We start from the raw sequence: 20,092 nt of genomic DNA, 5'->3' as shown, positions 1-20,092 counted from the left end.
TTCCTTAAGAACTGAGGCATTCTTAAGGACATGGGAACAATATTTTTGTGCCCAGGCCCTGAAGCAACTGTGCTAACAATTTATCTTGTTTTCGCCTCCTGAAAAAGGAATTGTAATGATTATCATGATTTCAGGAAGGGGAAAACCCAAACCATTGGAAGGTGAAGGAACTTTCCCAAGTATAATCAGTAAGGATAAGGAAGGGAAGAGGTATTGTGTCTACTCACAACTCTCAAAGCAGCACATAAAAGGCTGGGTCCTTGGAACAGGTCATGTTCAGAAGGACACTATGGAATTGACTGTAGTACTCTAGAGCTTCTCTAAGAGTCCATTCTGTTTTGAGCTGACACCCAGCAGCCTTTACCTTGAAACTGTTATCCTCTCCTGAAAAACCAAACCAAGCAAGAAGCAGTGTTTTCTAAACAAATGACACAATATTGTTGTGTGGAACAAGCAGCTTTGTTCAGGAGTTCTCTTGAAGATCCACTTCAAGGCCAACATACACTTCAGATTTAAATAGTCTGGTATGTGATGAGAAATTCACAAAGCCAGGATTCTCAACTCCTCTGTACTTGTGCCTCTTTGCTATACTGCTAGGGTGACTCTGCTGCCAATTTTTCGAACGATTTAGAGTTGAACTGTCTTTTTTTTAAACCTGTGAGAGGAGATGGGGGAAAAAAAAGGGAAAAATGAAGAACTTATAAAGGGAGACATAAACGTGTCAGTTTTAGAAATCAGCTGCAAAAGGAGGAGGTAGGCTGGCAGGTATAATGGCAGACCAGAGCCAGAAAGCAGAAATACATCATTAAAAGCATTAACTAGGTGTTTTGAGGAATTACTTTGGCAGGGTGCCAACATGACATTACTATTATTTCATGACAGACTCAATGTGTCACCAAACCTTTATACCATTGAGACCCCTAAAAGCAAATTAGTGTTTTTTAAAATAATGAAACACTTCTACCATTTCAATTTTTGGGTGTTTTGAAACTTTTAATCCATGACAATCTGAAGCTGATTCATTCACTATTCACAGAACAGTTGAGACTCTCACAAAATTGTTCTGTCTTGAAGCTTTATCAAGAGCTCAACCTCTTACCCTACCCTCGAGTACAAAAGGAGCAGACAAGGACAGGAATAATTTCAGCTCAGGCTGACTCCTTTTGCAAGAGCTCAGGTATACCTCATTTAGTGGAAATCCATTATGCATCTAATTCCAAGGGGCTGCTCATTCCCTTACCAAGGCTCTCCATCAGCTCCTGACAGATCATCACTTTGTTCTTTTCTTCTCTAGGTTAGGCTGGTCCTGATTGCCCCTTTGCATCTCAGAGAGGACACTGGCTTAGTCCATAACCGTTTCCTTGAGAAAAATATTTCACTGCAACTCTGTTTTACCCTAGGAACACATTTTCCAGGAGCTTCTCTTCCTACACTTCAAGCTCACTATGGCCAACACATTCCTGTAGGAAGAGTAATGAATCCAACTCCATTTTTAAGCACTGGGAAAAACATCACATGCAAAAGAGTGACAGATGGAGCTGTATCAGCTTTTACCTAACAGTGAAAGGGGAGGTAGAAGTCAGTTGCAGCACTTTTGCCAAAATGTGTTTTTCACAAAAGACATGTGTTAAATTACTAACACATATCCATAATATTTTTAAATATTTACACTATGAACTAATGACATCCTCTCAATTAGTGAAAAGTGTCTTCTGTACATTCCTTTGTGAGGAAGGAAACACATAAAAAGGCAAGGAGGACTTGGGGAGAGGTGTGCATGAGACCCAGCTCCATTCATCACGGCCCTTGCATCGGATTTCCTCTTTATCTCCCTTTGGTCTGAGATCATCACATGTCCATGGCCAGAAACCTCTCATAGGGCACCACTTCTTGTTTTCCTGCAACACCACAGCCACAAAAGCCATCTGCTTAAAACTTAACTTTTCAATTTTTTTTTTTTCTTCCAAAGGGATAAAAAGAAAATCATACTGGCAGATGAGCTTCTCTCTTAATGGGAACACTATTACAGATACACAGAATGTTCCTTTATGTTTATGGAGCTTCTCTTGCATTGTGTAAATGCACACTCGCAGTGTAATCATGAGTTTTCTATCATCATTAGCAGCAGGATCCCAGTAGTTAAATCAAAGAAGCCTAGTAAATGCCCCAACACTGGAAGATTCCCACAAAGAAAAGCCTATTTAGATAATTAAAGGAATCTTTATGATATGAAGATTCTCATCTCACAGCAAATTATAACACATTAGGTAACACTACCAAAAAAAAGTCCTGAAAGCTTGCAAAGCCACAAACTAGAACTGGCTTTTGTTTCACGATCTTGAAATAGTGGCTGGGGGCAAGATGAGGGGGAAGTGAGGGGAAAAGAGGAAGAAGAGTTCACATTGAGGCAGTAAACTATTGTTTCTTCGGAAATCTTAAATTTTGTGCAAGTTTTTTAAAATCAATACAAATGGAATATTCTTGGGTTGCAGACATAAATAAAATCCAAGAATGTCTCCCACATACATAGTGTTGATAGGAAAAGAAGTTTGAAAATGGGGTTTAAATCATCCTTCTCAGAAGCTTTAAACCTCACCTTGCAGCAAGTGACACTGAGCTTCTGGCAAGTGGCAGTTTCATGTACGAAATGCGTCTCCTAAAACTGAAGAGCATACAGAGTAGAACAAGATAATGTGTCAACAAATTACATCCGAAAGACTGAAAGCAATCTAGAGAGCCTGCACTGACTGATCCCTTTGTATACAGAAAAGTACCAGGTGTCAGGATATCACAGAGGAGAGTTTAGATCTTAATAGCCTAACAGAATAACAATACATCGATTCACAGTGTGGATAAGGAAAAACAAACTAACAAATACCCACAAAACAACAACAACAACAAAAAAACAAACCACAAAATAAGTTCTTACCTCAGTTGTTTCTCCAGTAGCTCATTCTGGGCCTCCACACATCTCTATCAAAGCCTCCACTGCAAAATCTGCTTCCTGTGGTTCTGTCACCACCTGCCCCAGCCATTTATGCAGCCAGCTGTCCTCTCAGCACAACTCATCAGGTGCTGACAGAGCCTAAGAAAGCGATTTTATGTTTTAATGGCAGAACCTGCCAAAAATTATTCCACATTTTACTTTCTCTCTCTGACTTAAAAAGGAGAAATCACACAATGACTGGGATTCTAGCCATCAGTTAGGACACTAGAAAAAGGAACAGGATTCTTGTTGCCAACTTGCCTTTGAAAGTATATAGAAACTTTTCAAGCCAAGTTGCTTCAAATTCTTAATTTGAGCTCCAGAATTCCTGTTGCTTGTCAGGGAATATGAGATGAACTTCTTTTTAATTAGTTAGTGCCAAAGCAAGTATCCCCTTGTTTTAGTGTAAAAAGCTGCTTCTTCCTATAGCAGTACTATTTATGAATTTGGTAAAAAATAATTCAGCTGTAGGTAATCCAGCAAACTCAGAAAAGCCTAAGGTGGAAATTTTTTTTCCTCTTTTTTTTTATTACGTATTTAGGTAAATGCCTATCATCCCCGAGGTTTTAATTATTAAAGACGCTGAAAGTTCAGCTGCAAGAAGAAAGGTCAATGTCTAGCCCTGGTTAACTGCGGGAATCAGGGACGATAAACAGGTAAATTAATTGTCTTTTCACTGTTTATACATTAATTGCTCAGCCGGAGCCGCGGGATGGACACGGCCGGAGCTCCCCCTGCTGCTCACAGACCTGTGCACACTCTGCCATTCAGGCGCTCGCAAAAAGAGATCAAAAATCGGTGCTTGACTGCTTAAATGACCCGACTGTGATGGTTTGACCCCAGCCAGCATCCAGCCCCACACAGCCGCTTGTTCCTGCCCCAGCAGTGGGATCGGGGACGGAATGGAAAGGGTAAAAGCAGGAAGCCTCATGGGCTGAGATAAAGGCAGTTCAACAGTTCAAAGGGTGCACGCAAGCAAAGCAAACCAAGGAATGATCTCCCTGCTTCCCACGGCTGGGCAGGTGTTCAGCCATCCCCAGGAGAGCAGGACCCCATCACAGGTAGTGGTGACTTGGCAGGACAAACACCGTCACTCCAAATGTCCCCCTCTTCCTCCTTCTTGCTCCCACTTTAAGTAGTGAGCACGATGTCCTGCGGTCTGGAATAACCCCGTGCTCAGCCCGGGTCACCCACCCCGGCGAGGTCTCCTCCCACCCTCCCGTGTAGCCCAAACTCCTCCCCAGAGGGGCGAGGAAAAGCAGAAAGGCCTTGGCTGTGCGCAAGCCCCGCTCAGCAGTAGCAGAAACATCTCTGTGTTATCATCCGTGCTCAGCACAGACCCAAACCATAGCCCCCTACCAGACACGGGGAAGAAAATTAGCCCTGCCCCAGCCAAAACCGGCACACAGACCAAGCTGACACCAAATTATTACCTTCCACATTCTGGCTTAGGCAAAATGAGACAAAATGAGACCCCAAAACTCACTTTAAGCCCACCCCTAGTCACCATTTTTTCTTAACTGATGATATAAAACACCTTGGGCAGTAACCCCAACCAAATACCAATTCCTGTTAAGAAAATAAGATTTATAATCTTTATTGTTTACTTACATATAATAAATATAATACAGAACAAAAACATCACACCCATTGATTGTATTACACAGGCTGTTAATCAGAATACATTACATTTTCTTTTCATTAGCCCTTTTATAGGGTTTTGGTACTGGATATTAAGAATTTCAATTTATAAACCTTTTAACATAAAAACAATCTTCCAATTTTCACCTTCATGCATATTTCAAATCTTCATATATATACTGGTTTTGTTAAAAATATATAAGCACTGTTCAGTATTTGCAATATAGGACTTCAATTTCCATTCATTAGATCTCTATTAATATAGAGATTTTCAAAATAATTAATAGCTTAAATCTGATTTTAATTAAAAATACTTATTCTATATTTTTTATTTAACTGACCTCACATCAGAAAATGAAGTGACAGGACAAAGACACCCCAGACAAAAGCCAGTGTTCACTTTTAAAGAACAAAGGGTAGAAGTTCTGGTCCTTGCTTCACCTGTATTATCCTGGAATAATGGAGACACAATTTGGTATAAAGAGGGCAGGAGGAAACCAGAGTTTCTGAAGAGATACGCATCTTCTTTCCAGATTTACCACTGCCATCCTGCTGTCTTCTTGGCTTAAAAATCACTGCATCAAACCCTGATATATGTTTTTCTCTGCATGAATATCCTTGCCATTAAATGGAAATCAGATTTAAATGCTACATTTCTTTTTTATCAAAAATAGATCAAGGTTTAACACACTCTGGAATCAGGCTTTCAACTGCAAACGCAATACAAATCAGCAATTCACGTTTTGCTTTCACTAAAGAAAATGGTTAAAAGATGATTCATAAAGATGTTTCATAGAGGACACATATCTGGAACTTGCTATGCTCCCAGAACATCTGAATTATCAGCAAAGTGTACAGACTTCAGGGGAAACCAAGTTTTCTTCAGGTGAAAGCTCTTCAGTTAAAGCAGCTTCCACTTTAAAAGTGTAACTGAGAATTCCCTGAAAGTTGGTATGAAATGCAGTGCCAAAACAACCATCAAAACTATGACTGGTTTTGTGCATCTTTTAACACAGTCAAGTTTCAGGACTTTCATCAATCAAGGTTTCATAAACAATTTTGTTTCACTAATATCTATTCCAAAGAGATCTCACACAGATTTTAAATCATTACAAACACCCCTTCAGCTCTACAATGCTGAAGCTGTAGCTCATACCTAGTACATTTCTCTAATTCCATTCAGGTAATGTCAGCTCCAACACCTGGCTGTGCTCTCCATGCAGCCTTGTGTAAACAGCCTCTCATGAGTGCCAACTAACAGAGCATTCCTTTGTAACTGCATTGGATGGACTTTTGTTTTAAAAAACCCAAACCTCAAACAAAAAAAAAACCTTCCTAAGTCTCCAAATATAATTTTTTTCCACGATTTTTTTTTTTTTTAACAATCACAGGGCTTAATTTAAGCCTTCAGCTTCAATATGAAATGATTATTTAAAATACCTACTTTCTATATTACATCAAGATCAACCAGAGATCAATCCAATAAACTACTGCCCAAGCACTTCCTATGTGGAATTGGGCTACGCAAGAAATTACCCCAATGATTTTACAGCATATGCTTCCTACCTTCCTATTAATAGTCTTGATTTTCAATTAGGATTTCTGTTTTAAAGTTTTTTACATTTTTTTTTTCTTCTCCAATAGGAAAGTGACACTGGTTGGTTGGAAAGCCCTGCTGTTACCCTACATAGAGGAAAAAGTAGATCCTAAAATATTTTAGAAATTAGTCATTCTGGCAGTGGAACTACCTTAATTGGCATGCAAGTGGTCAGATTTAGGTAGAAGTACCACATGTAACACAGACAAGGAAGACTTGTGGACTGGCAACATCAGTAATATATTGACTGATATCATTGATAAAATACAGTCATTTGCATATTATAAAATTAGTTCTGTGCAAAATGGCTAATCCCCCTCAGCTTGATAAGTGTGGAGTTTGATTGGTTTTATTTGGTTGGGTTTCTTAAAAAAAAAAAAGTGGGAAAAAAATCAGGAACATATCTGAAGAACTATAGAAATGGCCCTGAATTATTATTTGAGGCCATTTCAGTATCCTGTCATATTTCTCCTGTGAAACATAAAGAAAATTTGTGCACCTTCCCTGAAAAAAACCTTCAGAAGTTCATTAATAAAAGAAAGGGAACATTGGATGCAACTTCATAAACTGAGATGCAGTTAAAGGACTCTGAACTTGTAGAACTGAACAGCTGCTTTCTACAAAAATCCTCAGAGAAAAGCTCTTAATGCTTTTTAAAAGTAGGAAGTGAAAGCCAGATGGAATTCTGGATGCATTCCACATCATGATAGGCATGTCCAGAAAAGGTTTGGTTACCTACTAATACTAATGACAAGAGTAAGAACACAGATCTCTAAGTAGTCACATTACATGTCAGATTTATGTCTTATGTCAGATTTCTAACACCACAGAGGACTAGGGCAGTCAAAATACAATTACACTGGCTTTACCTAGAGAGGAAATTCACTTTGCAATGAATGCAACAGGGCATGGAAATGGAAATGTCAAAGCAGAAATCACCAAGAGGAAGCTGATGCTCAAGGCTGATGACTATGATCACATATTCTCACTACAGACAAAAAAGTACACAGCAAAGTGCAGGGGTTAATATTTCTCATGCTGCTGATTTTAAACAAAAATCATGTAGCAAGACAAATTCACCTTCTAAATAATTAAGCTGCATACTGGATATGTGGAAATATCTTTTGTGACCAGTAACAGCAGTGTTTACCATTTTTACCAGCACGAAAATCCCTCCATTTATATTACTGAGGTCTTAAAGCAAACCACTCCAGATACATGCTGCAGACAGAAATACTGCAAAGGCATAAAGGTCAACCTGACTTCAGAGTTCCTTTCAATAAAATTTTACTTTATTAATGCTGTCTATGACTTTCATGGGCTTTGGATCAAATCCCAGTCTAGCCAAAGTAACTTTACAGGAAAAACAAACAAAAAATCCCCAAAGTGAACAGACTTTGTAAAAATTTAATGATACAAATGAATATATTTATGTTAGAGATTTATCCTGATATACCCCAGAATTAGATTATGTATTATTACAGCACTGCCCAACCCTGAAAGTTAATGTCACTGTCATGCCAGAAGTGCAGCTTCAAAATCAGCAGAGTAACTATTCATTTCTATGGCACAGAAGATAATAAAGTAGAAAATCACACACATTTCAGCAACAGCTTAGAATGGATACTTCCCCAGAAAGTAACAAAGTGTTGGGCAGAGTATATTTTATTGACATCTTTAAATGCTCTTAACATTCTCATCATGATTTACCTGATAAGCCTAAGGAAATTCAACATGGAAGTTACATGATGTGAAATGTTTGAGTGAAACCTGGAAATGTTTGTAGGGATTTTAAAAGCAGGAATTAGTTATCACCTCTCACAACATATGGTATCATCCATATTTCCCTGAGAAATCATGCCCTGCAATGATCATGTAACACAAAATACAACATTAATGAAATCATGGATTAGATAGGGGAAAAAAAGGCCTAACAGTTTATGAATGAACACCTAAATGCTACTGGAGTTATAACTATTAAATTGCAGGCACTACATGTGACAGCCATAACGGAAATGGTAACTAACTCAAAACTTACCCCAAATAAAGAAAACTGATTCAAAGGACCATCCTACAGTTAGCCATATAACTCACCATTGTGATATTAACATCAGTTTGTTTCTTGATTTTTGAGCATGCCAGTTCTTCACTTCATTTACACTCTGCCTTTCCAAGGCCTATTTCCATATGAAATCTAAAGTGTGTCCATAAACTCAGCCTATCTCCAAAATTTAACTGGTTTTCCCTGCCCTCTGATAGCTTCATTCAGCTCAGTAACATCATTTCCTGAAGACAAGAGGATCTTTTAGTAGGGAATAGGAATGACAACATTCAACACTAAGAGAAATGGAACCACGAATTACAAAGAAATCATTTTGCCACCTTATTTAAAGCCATCACAGCTGTGAATAGAAGTACCTAGGCACGAGTATTGTGACAGGAATGACAATGACAGCAGCACACACCAAGAAAAGCAATTTGCAGGCTCTCCTATTTTCATTAGTACATTCCAAGGAAGTCTGCCACGAATAGACCAAGTATCACCTGCAGCTCCCCAGCTTGAACAACCACCCTGCTTAACACCCCATTTCCACAAAATACCTCAGAATCTGCCATTCCACGGGGACACCCGGGCAGTGCCTCAGCCTCCAGCTTCTGAGTTGGTGTGCAATCCCTGCAGCCCAACTCCATGGCCAGCCAGACCAGTCCTGTCCTACAGCCCCTACCCCCTCACAGGGATTCCCACAGGCCAGAAGCCAAGGAGCAGGATGCAGTGGACACTGGGAAAGCCAAACAGCAGGCACTCAGCGCCTTCAGGAGCACTCATGTGCCCCAGACTCTGTTACAGATGTGATATTTCCATCCCTTGCTGAAGCAGCATTACATCCGCAGCAGTCCCTTGTAGTGAACACATTTTCAGCATGACTGAAACCCAACACAAAGTGGCCAGAAAAACTGAAATCCTTTTCTGCCTTTGTTCTGAAGTGCAGCACACTGCTTATCAAACTACAGGAGACTCACCAAAAACCCTAAAAGCAAAGGCATGCTCTGTAGCTTTTGGCAAATTATCATAATTTCCTTCATATACAAAAACCAAACAGCCCCAAAACCTCAATTGCACACACAGAAGAAATTGATGGTTGTCTCAAAGGATTACAGGAATTAGTTCAACTGTTTGACAGAGCAACACATAGTATTCATTTCCCACCTTGTAGGCCTGGGAAATCACTGTTCCTTAACCATCTAATGACAATCAAAGAAATGCTCGACATTATTTTTCTAAAGCATATGTGGTTCCTACAAGAAGTAAGTCAGAATAAAGACATTCCCAAATCAAAACAGTAAGAGCAATGACAATTTACACTACCACACAGAGGTAAAGCATTCATGAGAGAGCTCCTTCACATTCCAGTTGTGTCACGGGGAAGAAAAACCCAGCACGTCTCCATTGCATCAGAGGTACCTGAGAATCAAAGCTAAATCTCTTGTGCATTTACCAAGCACCCATTAGAGAGCTATGCAATTTACATTTCAAATCAGACATTATATTTATAAAATATCATTGTACTAAAAATCACAAGGTTTTGTAGAAAAAACTCCATCACATTCTATTAAATGCAGGAACAATGTCATATGTCATAGCTTCTGTAATTAAAAGTGTAACATGTTTCTTGTAACTACAGGGGCACCACTGTTTAAAAATCCTTTCAGGAAGGAGAGTTTGTTTTGTTCTTACTATACAAAGAACTGTAATTTAATGCAAAAACACAGCTTAAGCTACCTAGTGCCACGAGATAAAAATATTTCGTATCTTATTTTCAAAAAAATTAACACATTTTGTTAAAAACAAAAACATTTGGAAAGGCATGACTTTGAGTTTACTGAACGTTCTTCAACATTCCTGGGGTCAGAGGCAGAAGAATATTCTCTTATTAACCTCTCAAACTAATGAGTAGTGCAAATTAACAGTCATATACATGGGAGGCTATGATGATCTTTGATTTTAACCCACGAACACAAGGGCAAATATAAATAGCAACTGCCTGTTTGACATCACAGATCCAATCATATTTGCATGACCAATTTCTAATAACAGTAATAGAAAATTTTGCTACAAATACAGTCACTGCCCATCTGAAAGCAGACTCAGTCTTCCCAGGCTTAATTCACTGATGCCACAAGTCCCAGCTGATTCAAATTTGGAGTTAATGCCTGGTATGAAATATTCAGCAGGATCGCTGAAACTTTTCATTAACTGAAGAGAGACATTATCTTTTTATTTTGAGTAGGCAGTACAATACTTCTTGAAAAAAAGTTGATGCAAACATCCCCTAAATTTGTCATCATTTTGAAGGACAAATCCAAAACCTAAGGAAACTCCACTGATCAAAAAATGCCTGAAAATTCTACTAAAGTAAAATTTAGTTCAACATACTGCATTTTCAACCCCTTGACTTGTGGGGTTTGAAAATTTAACTGTGAAATTTAATCGACTTTCTTGTCTCTTTTGGGTTTGTGATTTCGTTGTGGTTGGTTTGGGGGTTTTTTTTAATTCCTATTTTAGTGTCCAAGAAGGATTTACTATCTCATCTTGAAGAGATGCCTCAGATCACCAAAGTTTGTAGTGCAATCCAGTATTAAAAACAGGAAGGAAAGGTTTGATAAATATTTGAACAGAATAGCCCCAGGTTCATTTTGTCTTCCTTCTCTACATATAGTTCTTATATTAAATTCCAGCTGCTGGCTCGAATTCTTCTATAAATGTAGAGTTAAGCATGTTGCTTTCCTGCATTCCCTTTAAATAATGGTTTTATCACCAAAAGACCAAAATTTCTTATGGAAGGATCATTACGGAGTGCCAAAATATGAACAGGCATTTCTGCTATGTCATCCTTCTGTATTTGTGTGGAGGGACAGTAGAAATACCCTACATTATTAATAACCTTATTATGTGGAAGAAAATACTCCTGGCTAAAAATCCACCTTACATTCATTACAAAAAAATAAAATCCATCAAAAGCCAAAATTAACTTTGATCTAAGTGTCTTATAGGCCAGGAGCTGAAAAACGGCATTGACTAATTTCAAATATTCCTGAATATAATTATAATAGCTTCTCCAGATTCAAAAGGATAGAAACACTGCAGTGGAAGGAAGATAATTACCAGTTTTAGAACAAATTTATTAATACAGCTGGGGGGAAAGAAAAATCAATGCAAACACCTTTCCTTTTCAGATTGCTTAGCAGATTATTGTAGTGCCAACCCATTGACTGAAAACTTTCATAACCAATTTATCTCTTTCACAACGTGGCAGCTACACCTGAAAATGTTCATGTCTGAAAGATAACTGGGATTGAGAATGGGTTAAAGAACCAATCTGTTTTAAAACATGTGTAAGAATGTATACCCAAATGTATTGTAATAGAAATATTTTATCATTCACTGAAATGTTAAGGATTCCTGATTGTTGGGAAATTTTTTTGATTTTTAAACATCAGCACCCATTGCCATTACAAGGCTACTCAAAATGGCCTAAGACATTATATATGTAGTGTTCCAGGACCATACAAAGATCCTTCCTCAGTAATTATAAGAATGCACTTAATAAATTATTTTTCTATTTTCATCTATTAATATGCAAATCATTTATACAACATAAAAAATTTAATTTGTACCTACTACAGGTAACATATCTATTTAGCTTTTCATCTGAAAGCCTGTAAGACTCGATGACCTGCAAACTTATTTACATAACTCACTTAAAAGTATCTTTTAAAAATAATATTGTCCAGCATTTAACAAAATTGTGACTTAAAAAAAGAAAGAAATCACTTAACAGCATTTGCTTTCTTGATTTTCTTAAGTAATGTCACCAGCTCAAGTGTTATAAGGCAGGTTGGTTGCTCAGATGGACTAAGACTCCCTATGGTGACAGGCATGTAGTAAATCTGTTCATTTATAAAATCAGATGAAAGCAAGAAAAAGTTTAGAGTTTCAAAAGAACTGAAACATCTTATTTTTACTACAAATTCAGAATAGGCACTGAAACATGATTCCTTAGGGACTTTTCCTGAAGATTGTCTCTTCGCTGGGCATCATTCCATTTTTAAACTAAGAAGAAGAAAAAAAAAATTATCAGGGGTACAAAATTCAGGATTACAAAAGAGGAATTACCATAAGTATTTGTTTCCATCTTACTAACAAAGGAAATAACTCCATGTCTTAAGACATCACAATTACTGCTCTGGTTAGAATATTTTTAATTTCATTATTAGATTTAAGCAACATTGGAAAATAAAAACATGCCTTTCAAGTAATTCTGCATACATTATTGAAAACCAAAGCTCTGAAGCACAGGGCTAAGAGAGTCCTAAACTTTGTTTGTTTTAATGCTCCAAGCCAGTACTGACAAACCATGTAATGTTCCTTTTAGAGATTTGTTTAACCTCCTCTTAAGGAGGGATATTTTGCAAACTCTTTAGCTATTCTAGTCTACTTTCCCTATGCTTATCATGAGAAATATTTAGCCTAATATTTAATAGAATTTAACAACCTAATTCTTGCCAACCACAAACACAAGGGCTCCTTTCCACTTTTGGGACCCGTAATGATAAAGTCTGGTGATGTTCTCTAAATGTCCTTAAATGGTTGGTGTTTTTCATGAGCTGCAGTAGCCCAGACTGAGACCCCAACAGCATTAAAGACTGAAGTAATTACCTCAGATGTTTTCCAAGCACATCATCCATGCCAAGAAGCTGAATACCTCTTCTGGCTTATTGACTCACATCCAGTTTTGGATGAACTTTGTAATACTCTTTAGTGAAAAACTCCATTTCAAAACCATTGACCAAGAACTGTAAGAATAATGCTTGGCAACAAGTAGTAGCAATAACTTTGAAGACACACTTTAAAACTGTCCATAGATACAGAACAAGACCGACGGCATGCTCTTGAAAAACTTGTCCTTGCATAACACAAATGCCACCATGAAAACCAATCCTCACCTTTCTGTGCATTGTTTGAGGTTTATTAAAGGTTTACCTTTTGTCTATGAACAGCAGCTGTCTCCATCCTGTGAAACACTGTGCATAGGGATGAGGCTTTCACACTGCTCGCTTTCTTCTGGCATTCTTGAAAGAAACACAGTTATTTAAGTCATACAGTAATATTAAATTGGTTGTTATGAATCCAACAGAAGTACCAAGTATGCAGCTGTTTGAACTTTAGCCATCAAAAACATGCAAAGACTCCTTAAGTCTATTAAGTGTACTCAAGTTTGCACAATTCTCACTGCATGTGCTGGGTACAGAAATTATCACAGATGCATTAAGGGAAAAAGCTGTGACAACCACTAGGAAACTTCTTTTAAAAGGTAAACAGACTTCACATCTTTCCATTTTCTGAGCATTACATAGGTTAATAAACGGATTGGCAACTACAACTATTAAGAAATTAATACACCTGAATATAAAATCAGGTGAAAATAAACAGAGTATGAATATTGTGGAAAAGCTAAAGAAGAGACAGGATTATAGTTTGTCATTGTCCTACCTCTGAATTCGATGTTTTCTACAAATAAAGGCAAAAATTCTTCTGATTCCCACCATCACTGGATCCCAGTTGTTATAGTGACACAAGAGAGTTGCAATGAAAAATGAAAAAAATACAGGTACTGCTCCTGCAAAAAATAACCAGGAAAACTGCACCTGGAATTGAAACACAAACATCATTCACTCAATAGCTTAAAAAAGAATTGACATGCTGTATATTTGGAATGATTATTATTGTAAGTTTGAGATGCAGTTTGAGTTATTTTAAACAGTGTGAGTTATTTGGTACCAATTCTATTGCTATTACTTCTTTGAAGAACTGCATAACCTGTTCCCACTGATCCATTCTTTACAATGGAACATTCTGTTTGCACTGGGAGCTGAATAAGACTGCCATTTCCAAACAGTCTCAGTTTTAGGTTTTTAGCTCTGTCTCTGGTGCCAAGGAGAAAGCCTCCTACACATTCCACGGGTTGGAAACACATGATCTTTAAAGTCCCTTACAACCCAAACCATTCCATGGTTCTGTAACTCCAAACCAAGGGCACAAGGACAGGAAGAGCCTGGGACCTGCCTTTCAGGACAACAGAGCTATGAGCTATGGGCATGGCCCCCTGAATGGAGAAAAGATCCAAAACTGAAGATTTTGGAGAAAACAGATTCAGCTTTGGTACCTGGCACTGATGACCCTCCTCAAAGATCTCATAAACTGCAATTGTTAAACCCTGTGAGCCTATTTAAGCCTATTTTCAAATTAAATTCAGAACATGTAAGTTGACAAAAGGAATATTTAATTAGTTGTTAGAAACCTGGTTGTAATCTCCTAAGATTCAGATTTATGTTAGAAAATTACAGAAAAGTAAATACTCAGAAAGTTAGTGATTATGAATACTGTATAACTACCATGCCATTTAACAGTCATATGAAGGCTGCATGTATTGATATTTTAATCTTTACATTACGTGGTGTGATCCTTGGGGTGTCCTATGCAGGACCAGGAGTTGGACTGGGTGATCCTGATGGGTCCCTTCAAGCTCTATGATTCCATGATTATTAGCCATGCCAGTGGAACTCTTGTGCAGGTTTAACTAAAAACAAGGCTGGCCAGAGGCATTAACAGAGCAGCCTGAAGCTGGAAGCTTAAATTTCTATCAGGTCACGTGAGATGTGGACACCTGAGACTTCCGTGAGCACAGGGCTTGGCTTAGGATATTCTGAATCTCTGTATGGCAGAGACAGACTTGTACAAACACACTTGTGCAAAAACCCTCAAAGTCTACAGCAGTTTGCCTTTAATCAGGGTCCCTCACTTGTTTTTCTAATACTAGTAATTTATTTTCCAAAATAAAAGACAGAAAGGATTTACTTCCAACACCAGGAGTTACAAAGGTAATTTGCCCTTTTGTTACCAACAGCAGCTGAAAGTCATCCAAGAGAGCTTTGGAGATGTTTCTGCTATTTGAAATGCCTCCATATTGCATTAGTACATGAATAAAAATTAATTCTACAAGATCTGGACTCTGTTTATTCAGAATAAACAGCCTAAAGATTAAGCTGTTTACTGGGAATTAGAAAAACATACTCCATTTTTCAATGTATCCCAGAAGAAAGTTTAGATGAATCACTTCAGAAGACAACCTAAAATTTTCATATATTGATATATGTAACTATATCTATATACACATCTCTACCAATGTATTTGCACATGCACCCACACCTGTGTATATCTAAAATGAGTACTAACACACAAACCTACATAAGAAATTCTTATTTTTTCTACCAGCATTAACTCACTCATAAATCTATTCGAGCTCATGAAAGTGAATTTTGGGGGAGGAGTCTACAGATATTTTATTCCTTGAATCCTTTATAGCTATCATGGGTTATTTACCACCCCATTACAATTTATCTCTCAAGTGTGCATTGCAGATGCTTTAAGAGCCACACAAATACAATTATCTTACCAACAAATGTTTTACTATTGTTGGAACCACTGCAGTATTTGTTCTGTTTTCATGCTGTAATATGCAGGTAGTACTAACACAAAACATACTGTATGTCACATGTTCATTACGAAAGTATTTATTCAGGGTCTGACTCTTTTTGACTTTGCTTTTCTTTATCCTTTTATTTTTCTGACTTATTTTCCAAAATCCACACTGACATGAAGTAAAAGCAAAATACAAGCTGTGTTTGGGGTTTTTTTACCCCATTTTTACATGCACAAAATTTCAGAAGTCTAAAGGTACTCATCACAATTTACACTTTGCTTGTGAAAACATTGAACAGCAAAGCTTCTTTTTGTCTGGAAACATTCCAAGCGCAAGACTTGACTGATTTCTTGCACCAAATAAACAAGTACAAGCCTAAAAGAATTTAATTAGAAGAAATTCTGTAAACAATGATCAAAATTTAGTAGTACCTTACCTTCTGCATGCACATGTCAGCTATTATGGACAGAGGTATTGTAAGGCTTAGGGCAAGTGTGCCTATCAGTGATGAGGTAAGAAAGCAGCCCCTAAAAGACAATAAAATAATAACAGTTATACGATTTAATGACAATAAATAATAATTATAATAATGAGGTTTTATTTAGAAGTTAAAAGACAACCTAAATAATACATCAAATGAGGAAGACATTTGATGAACTGTTAGCTACTGTTAAATAACCAAAAACTAACTCAAACCATCACACTCCATTATAAATCTACAAAAGTGCATAAAATTCTTAACTAGGCAACTGATGTCTTCTGGGCTGAGGCTTAATTCCCATCCCAATCTTTTGAGATGATGGAAATTTCCCTATTTCACATGTAGTAACTTCATCTAGAAAAACCTGCATTTTGCTTCCATACCATGATTCTCTATAGCATAAGAGAGTGCTTCTGAATTACAACCAACCTGTCCACAGAGAACTGCAAATGAACAAATGGTACAGAATCCAATAAAAATTTATCAGCATGTTAAAAAAAAATGAAGAGTCACGTCTATCCATCCATTATTTAGTCAGTAATATGTGGTTGGGTGGAGTAAACAAGTAGGTTAAATGACATTATTTACTACCAAAAAAAGTAAAGAAGACTACACTAGTGGCACACCGGATGGTATCAGCACAAACTCTGAATCAGTCCCAGTGCAAAACTATAGAAAAGGAACTGGAAGTAAAACTAGCTCTTAAATTGACTGGAATATCATTCTGAGTTAATTAAACAAATATCCTGTAAAAAAGTCTCTGCACATCCATGTACTTAACCCTACGCTAGTACTTGATTTTGGGACAAGAGACAATGTTTGAGGTTTGGGGGGTTGGTTTGTTTGTTATTTTGCCTATGTTAAAATTACACTTAACCTGACACTGATACTGATACAGGATGGCATTAACATCACAAAAATATTCTATCAACAAAAAAGTTCAATTGCAAAGCAACATATGCCGCAATGCATGTATACCCAGGACTGGTGTAAAAGTTTGACAATAAACAAAAAATCTCATTATTAAATTTCATACATAACTTTCAACTTGAAAAAACAACCAAAATCCACAGCACCAAACAAAACCAAGAGGTTTTTGTGGAAATCCATCTACTCCACCTTGATCTTTCATTGCAGTATTGTCACAGAACTGTTACAACAAAATTCATGCTCTCCTTTTGCTACTGCAACTCTGTAGCACAAAGTCTTTTTGTCCCAAATGTTAATTCTGGAATAAGTCCAGCACACAGTATTTTAATTACTACAAGATCACATCAGCTACTTTTTAAAGTCAGCTGTTGTCTTAACAGGACATTACAACACGATGCTAAAACTGCACATGTGGACAGAAAAAAAAAAAAGAAAAAGAAAAGGGCAAGAACCCTAACATAGACAATTTTACATCTCAAGATCTGAGAACACAGGTAAGATAATTCATGTGAAACATACTCAATGTATGGTGGACATACCACAGCCAGAGGAACTCTGACAAAACTGTTCCAATAAGGCCATTTATGACAATGCACATCCATATCAGTTTATTGGGAAATTCAAATGCTTCAAATCCAGTATAGTGAAGCAGGAAGAACCCCGGCCAAAGCAGCAACAGATTAAACAGTCCTACAAACCCTGAATATAAAAACAGTATTAAGTAAATCACAATAAATATTCTTCAACATAACCAAAATCTCAGCTAAAATCTGCTATTTTGACAATATGCATATAGCAAAGCAGCCATGAAGCAGTATTTTAAATCTTTGAAAGGAAACAAATGTAAGAAATTTAACCTGAAATTCACAAACTAAATTTGCATCAGATATTTACAGGTTTGAAACTGAAAAGAAAATAAAAATCAGAAATCTCACTAAGTCAGTGGGGCTGTCTGCTTTCCCACAGGAAGTTACCTCTCATTGTTAAGGCACTAAACAAGAAATAATTCACTAAACCAGGCTCTGAAGGACTCGTAACCATGGGAGTAAGAGGCTTTCTCTACTTCCTTGGCTTTTCTAAGCCCCTTTACCACTCAGACACAGTTCAGTGCCTGATCACTTAATCACACATTGAATTAAAACTTTCAAAGGAGTTACTTTTGGTCTTACCAAAGAACATTGGTATGTCAAGTTTATCTTCTCTATCTACTTTCCTTTTTATCATGACTATGTAGACAGCATACAGCATTGCTCCTACAAGAGACCAAATGGAACCTGGAAAAATGGAAAAAATAATCCCTTGAGATATGCCAAGCATGTTACGCACAGAAGGATCAACTCTCCTAAATCTCTGTTGATTACAGAATCCATTACTAAATGAAAAACATGGAAAAATGGAGAAAGCTCTACAACGTAAATACTTTCCCAACATATGCACAGGGTGGAAAATTATCATAAATGGCAAGTTTTAGAAGTTGAAACTAAAAAACCAGATTGTGAAATGTTACATGAGCAAGAGATATAGAGCTTGCTATATGACTACTTAGTACTGTCAGAAGATGGTACTCATCACTGCATATTTCAGGACTAAAGCCCATAAGCAAATACCTATTGTATCTTTTCCAGCAGATTTTTCAGATCCAGAAAGGTTAACAAGTACCACACCACCAATGCTAGCAAAAAAAGAAGAAATGCAAAATGTTACTCAAACTCAGGAATTTCTTTACAAAAAACAGATAAAAGAAAGAGAAAAACAAATATACAGTTCTATCTTTAGGCATTTTTAGTTAATCAAAACCCACTTCTGGAAAGTCAAAAGGAGTTCTCAACTGCTAAGGCATGATCCCAAGTCAGAAACAACCAATCCCACTTTTAACTTCCCAGAACAATGCACCAGGCATTTAATGAAAGAGGCTGAAAACACTCAACATCAAACCTCTTCTTTTTTCACCATTTACACAAAAATAAACAAACCACAACTAAACAACAATAAAATAAGTTCATCTATTTCCAACCAAAATCACTCTAATTTCCTGCAAGAGAATGATATTTGGCAATGGTTCATGACACAAAGCATTTAACTTAATTCACTTGCTCAATTCATCTGTGAAACAAGGATTTTTAAAAGGGTGACACCTTTTATACCTGATACCACAGGTATAGTAGGTACAGTTGTCCCCTCACTGTACCAGGGAGTTTTTGACCAAATGTTCCCTCCTATTATCTTACCTTAAAATAACAGCTAATAATTTGGACAGGGTAAACCGATCTCCACTGTTACTGGGAAAGACTGCAGCTAAGATCAATGTAAAAAGCCCTGCAAAAGAAATTCAGAAGAGTTTATACAATCAAGTTTTGCCAGTAGTTTGCCCAGAAAATTACACAGCTTCAAAGCTATTACGCTCCAAATATATTTCTTTAATATACAGATGTAACTGCGGAAGTACACACACAAAAAGCAGTGAAGGTACCCTAAAAAACCACTGCAAATACAAAATGAATTTTCTAAACACACATATTCAATGCTTTTAGGTCAAATGCACAGGTAAAAATGTTACACAAATCCATTGTAACAAGAGATTTTTATGTTATAAACAGCCTTATAATGCACACCTGGTGGTGTAAATAAAACTTACCAGAGGTTGATGACAAGATATTAACGATGGCAACTTGGGTATCTGACAGAGCTTCCTGGTACGAGAAATTTGCCAAGAACCACTGGGGAAAAAGAAAAATATCTTTGTTAATATTTGGGTACCAACAACAGAGCTTAAGTTTCTCAGTGCAATAAAATCCTGCTTTGAGAATAAGCGAAAAAATTATTTAACCAAAATAATAAAATCAGAACTAGATTTTTAGCTTAAAGAGACTTCTATTAAAGTGGCAGGAACATTAAAAGAAAGAAGCAAACTTAGA

General features: G+C 37.0%; 1 protein-coding gene across 2 annotated transcripts in view; it reads right to left on the bottom strand.

Moving 5' to 3' along the window:
• Nucleotides 1–4,567: 4,567 nt before the first annotated feature.
• The window catches only part of SLC35F5 (solute carrier family 35 member F5), a 30,233-nt gene continuing 14,708 nt past the window's right edge, over nucleotides 4,568–20,092 (bottom strand). For both annotated transcript variants that reach the window (XM_048309417.1, XM_048309418.1), the window contains exons 9-17: nucleotides 19,813–19,894; nucleotides 19,406–19,493; nucleotides 18,785–18,849; nucleotides 18,347–18,451; nucleotides 17,717–17,876; nucleotides 16,203–16,293; nucleotides 13,777–13,931; nucleotides 13,267–13,355; nucleotides 4,568–12,336 (exon numbers count right to left, since the gene is read on the bottom strand). In XM_048309417.1, the coding sequence (XP_048165374.1) occupies nucleotides 13,274–13,355; nucleotides 13,777–13,931; nucleotides 16,203–16,293; nucleotides 17,717–17,876; nucleotides 18,347–18,451; nucleotides 18,785–18,849; nucleotides 19,406–19,493; nucleotides 19,813–19,894 (828 nt within the window). In that variant the 3' untranslated portion in view covers nucleotides 4,568–12,336; nucleotides 13,267–13,273. The remainder of the gene's footprint in view (nucleotides 12,337–13,266; nucleotides 13,356–13,776; nucleotides 13,932–16,202; nucleotides 16,294–17,716; nucleotides 17,877–18,346; nucleotides 18,452–18,784; nucleotides 18,850–19,405; nucleotides 19,494–19,812; nucleotides 19,895–20,092) is intronic.

This window comes from Corvus hawaiiensis, chromosome 7 (genome assembly GCF_020740725.1).
Source record: "Corvus hawaiiensis isolate bCorHaw1 chromosome 7, bCorHaw1.pri.cur, whole genome shotgun sequence".
Lineage (NCBI taxonomy): Eukaryota > Metazoa > Chordata > Aves > Passeriformes > Corvidae > Corvus > Corvus hawaiiensis.
This window is presented reverse-complemented; position numbering and strand designations above follow the sequence as displayed.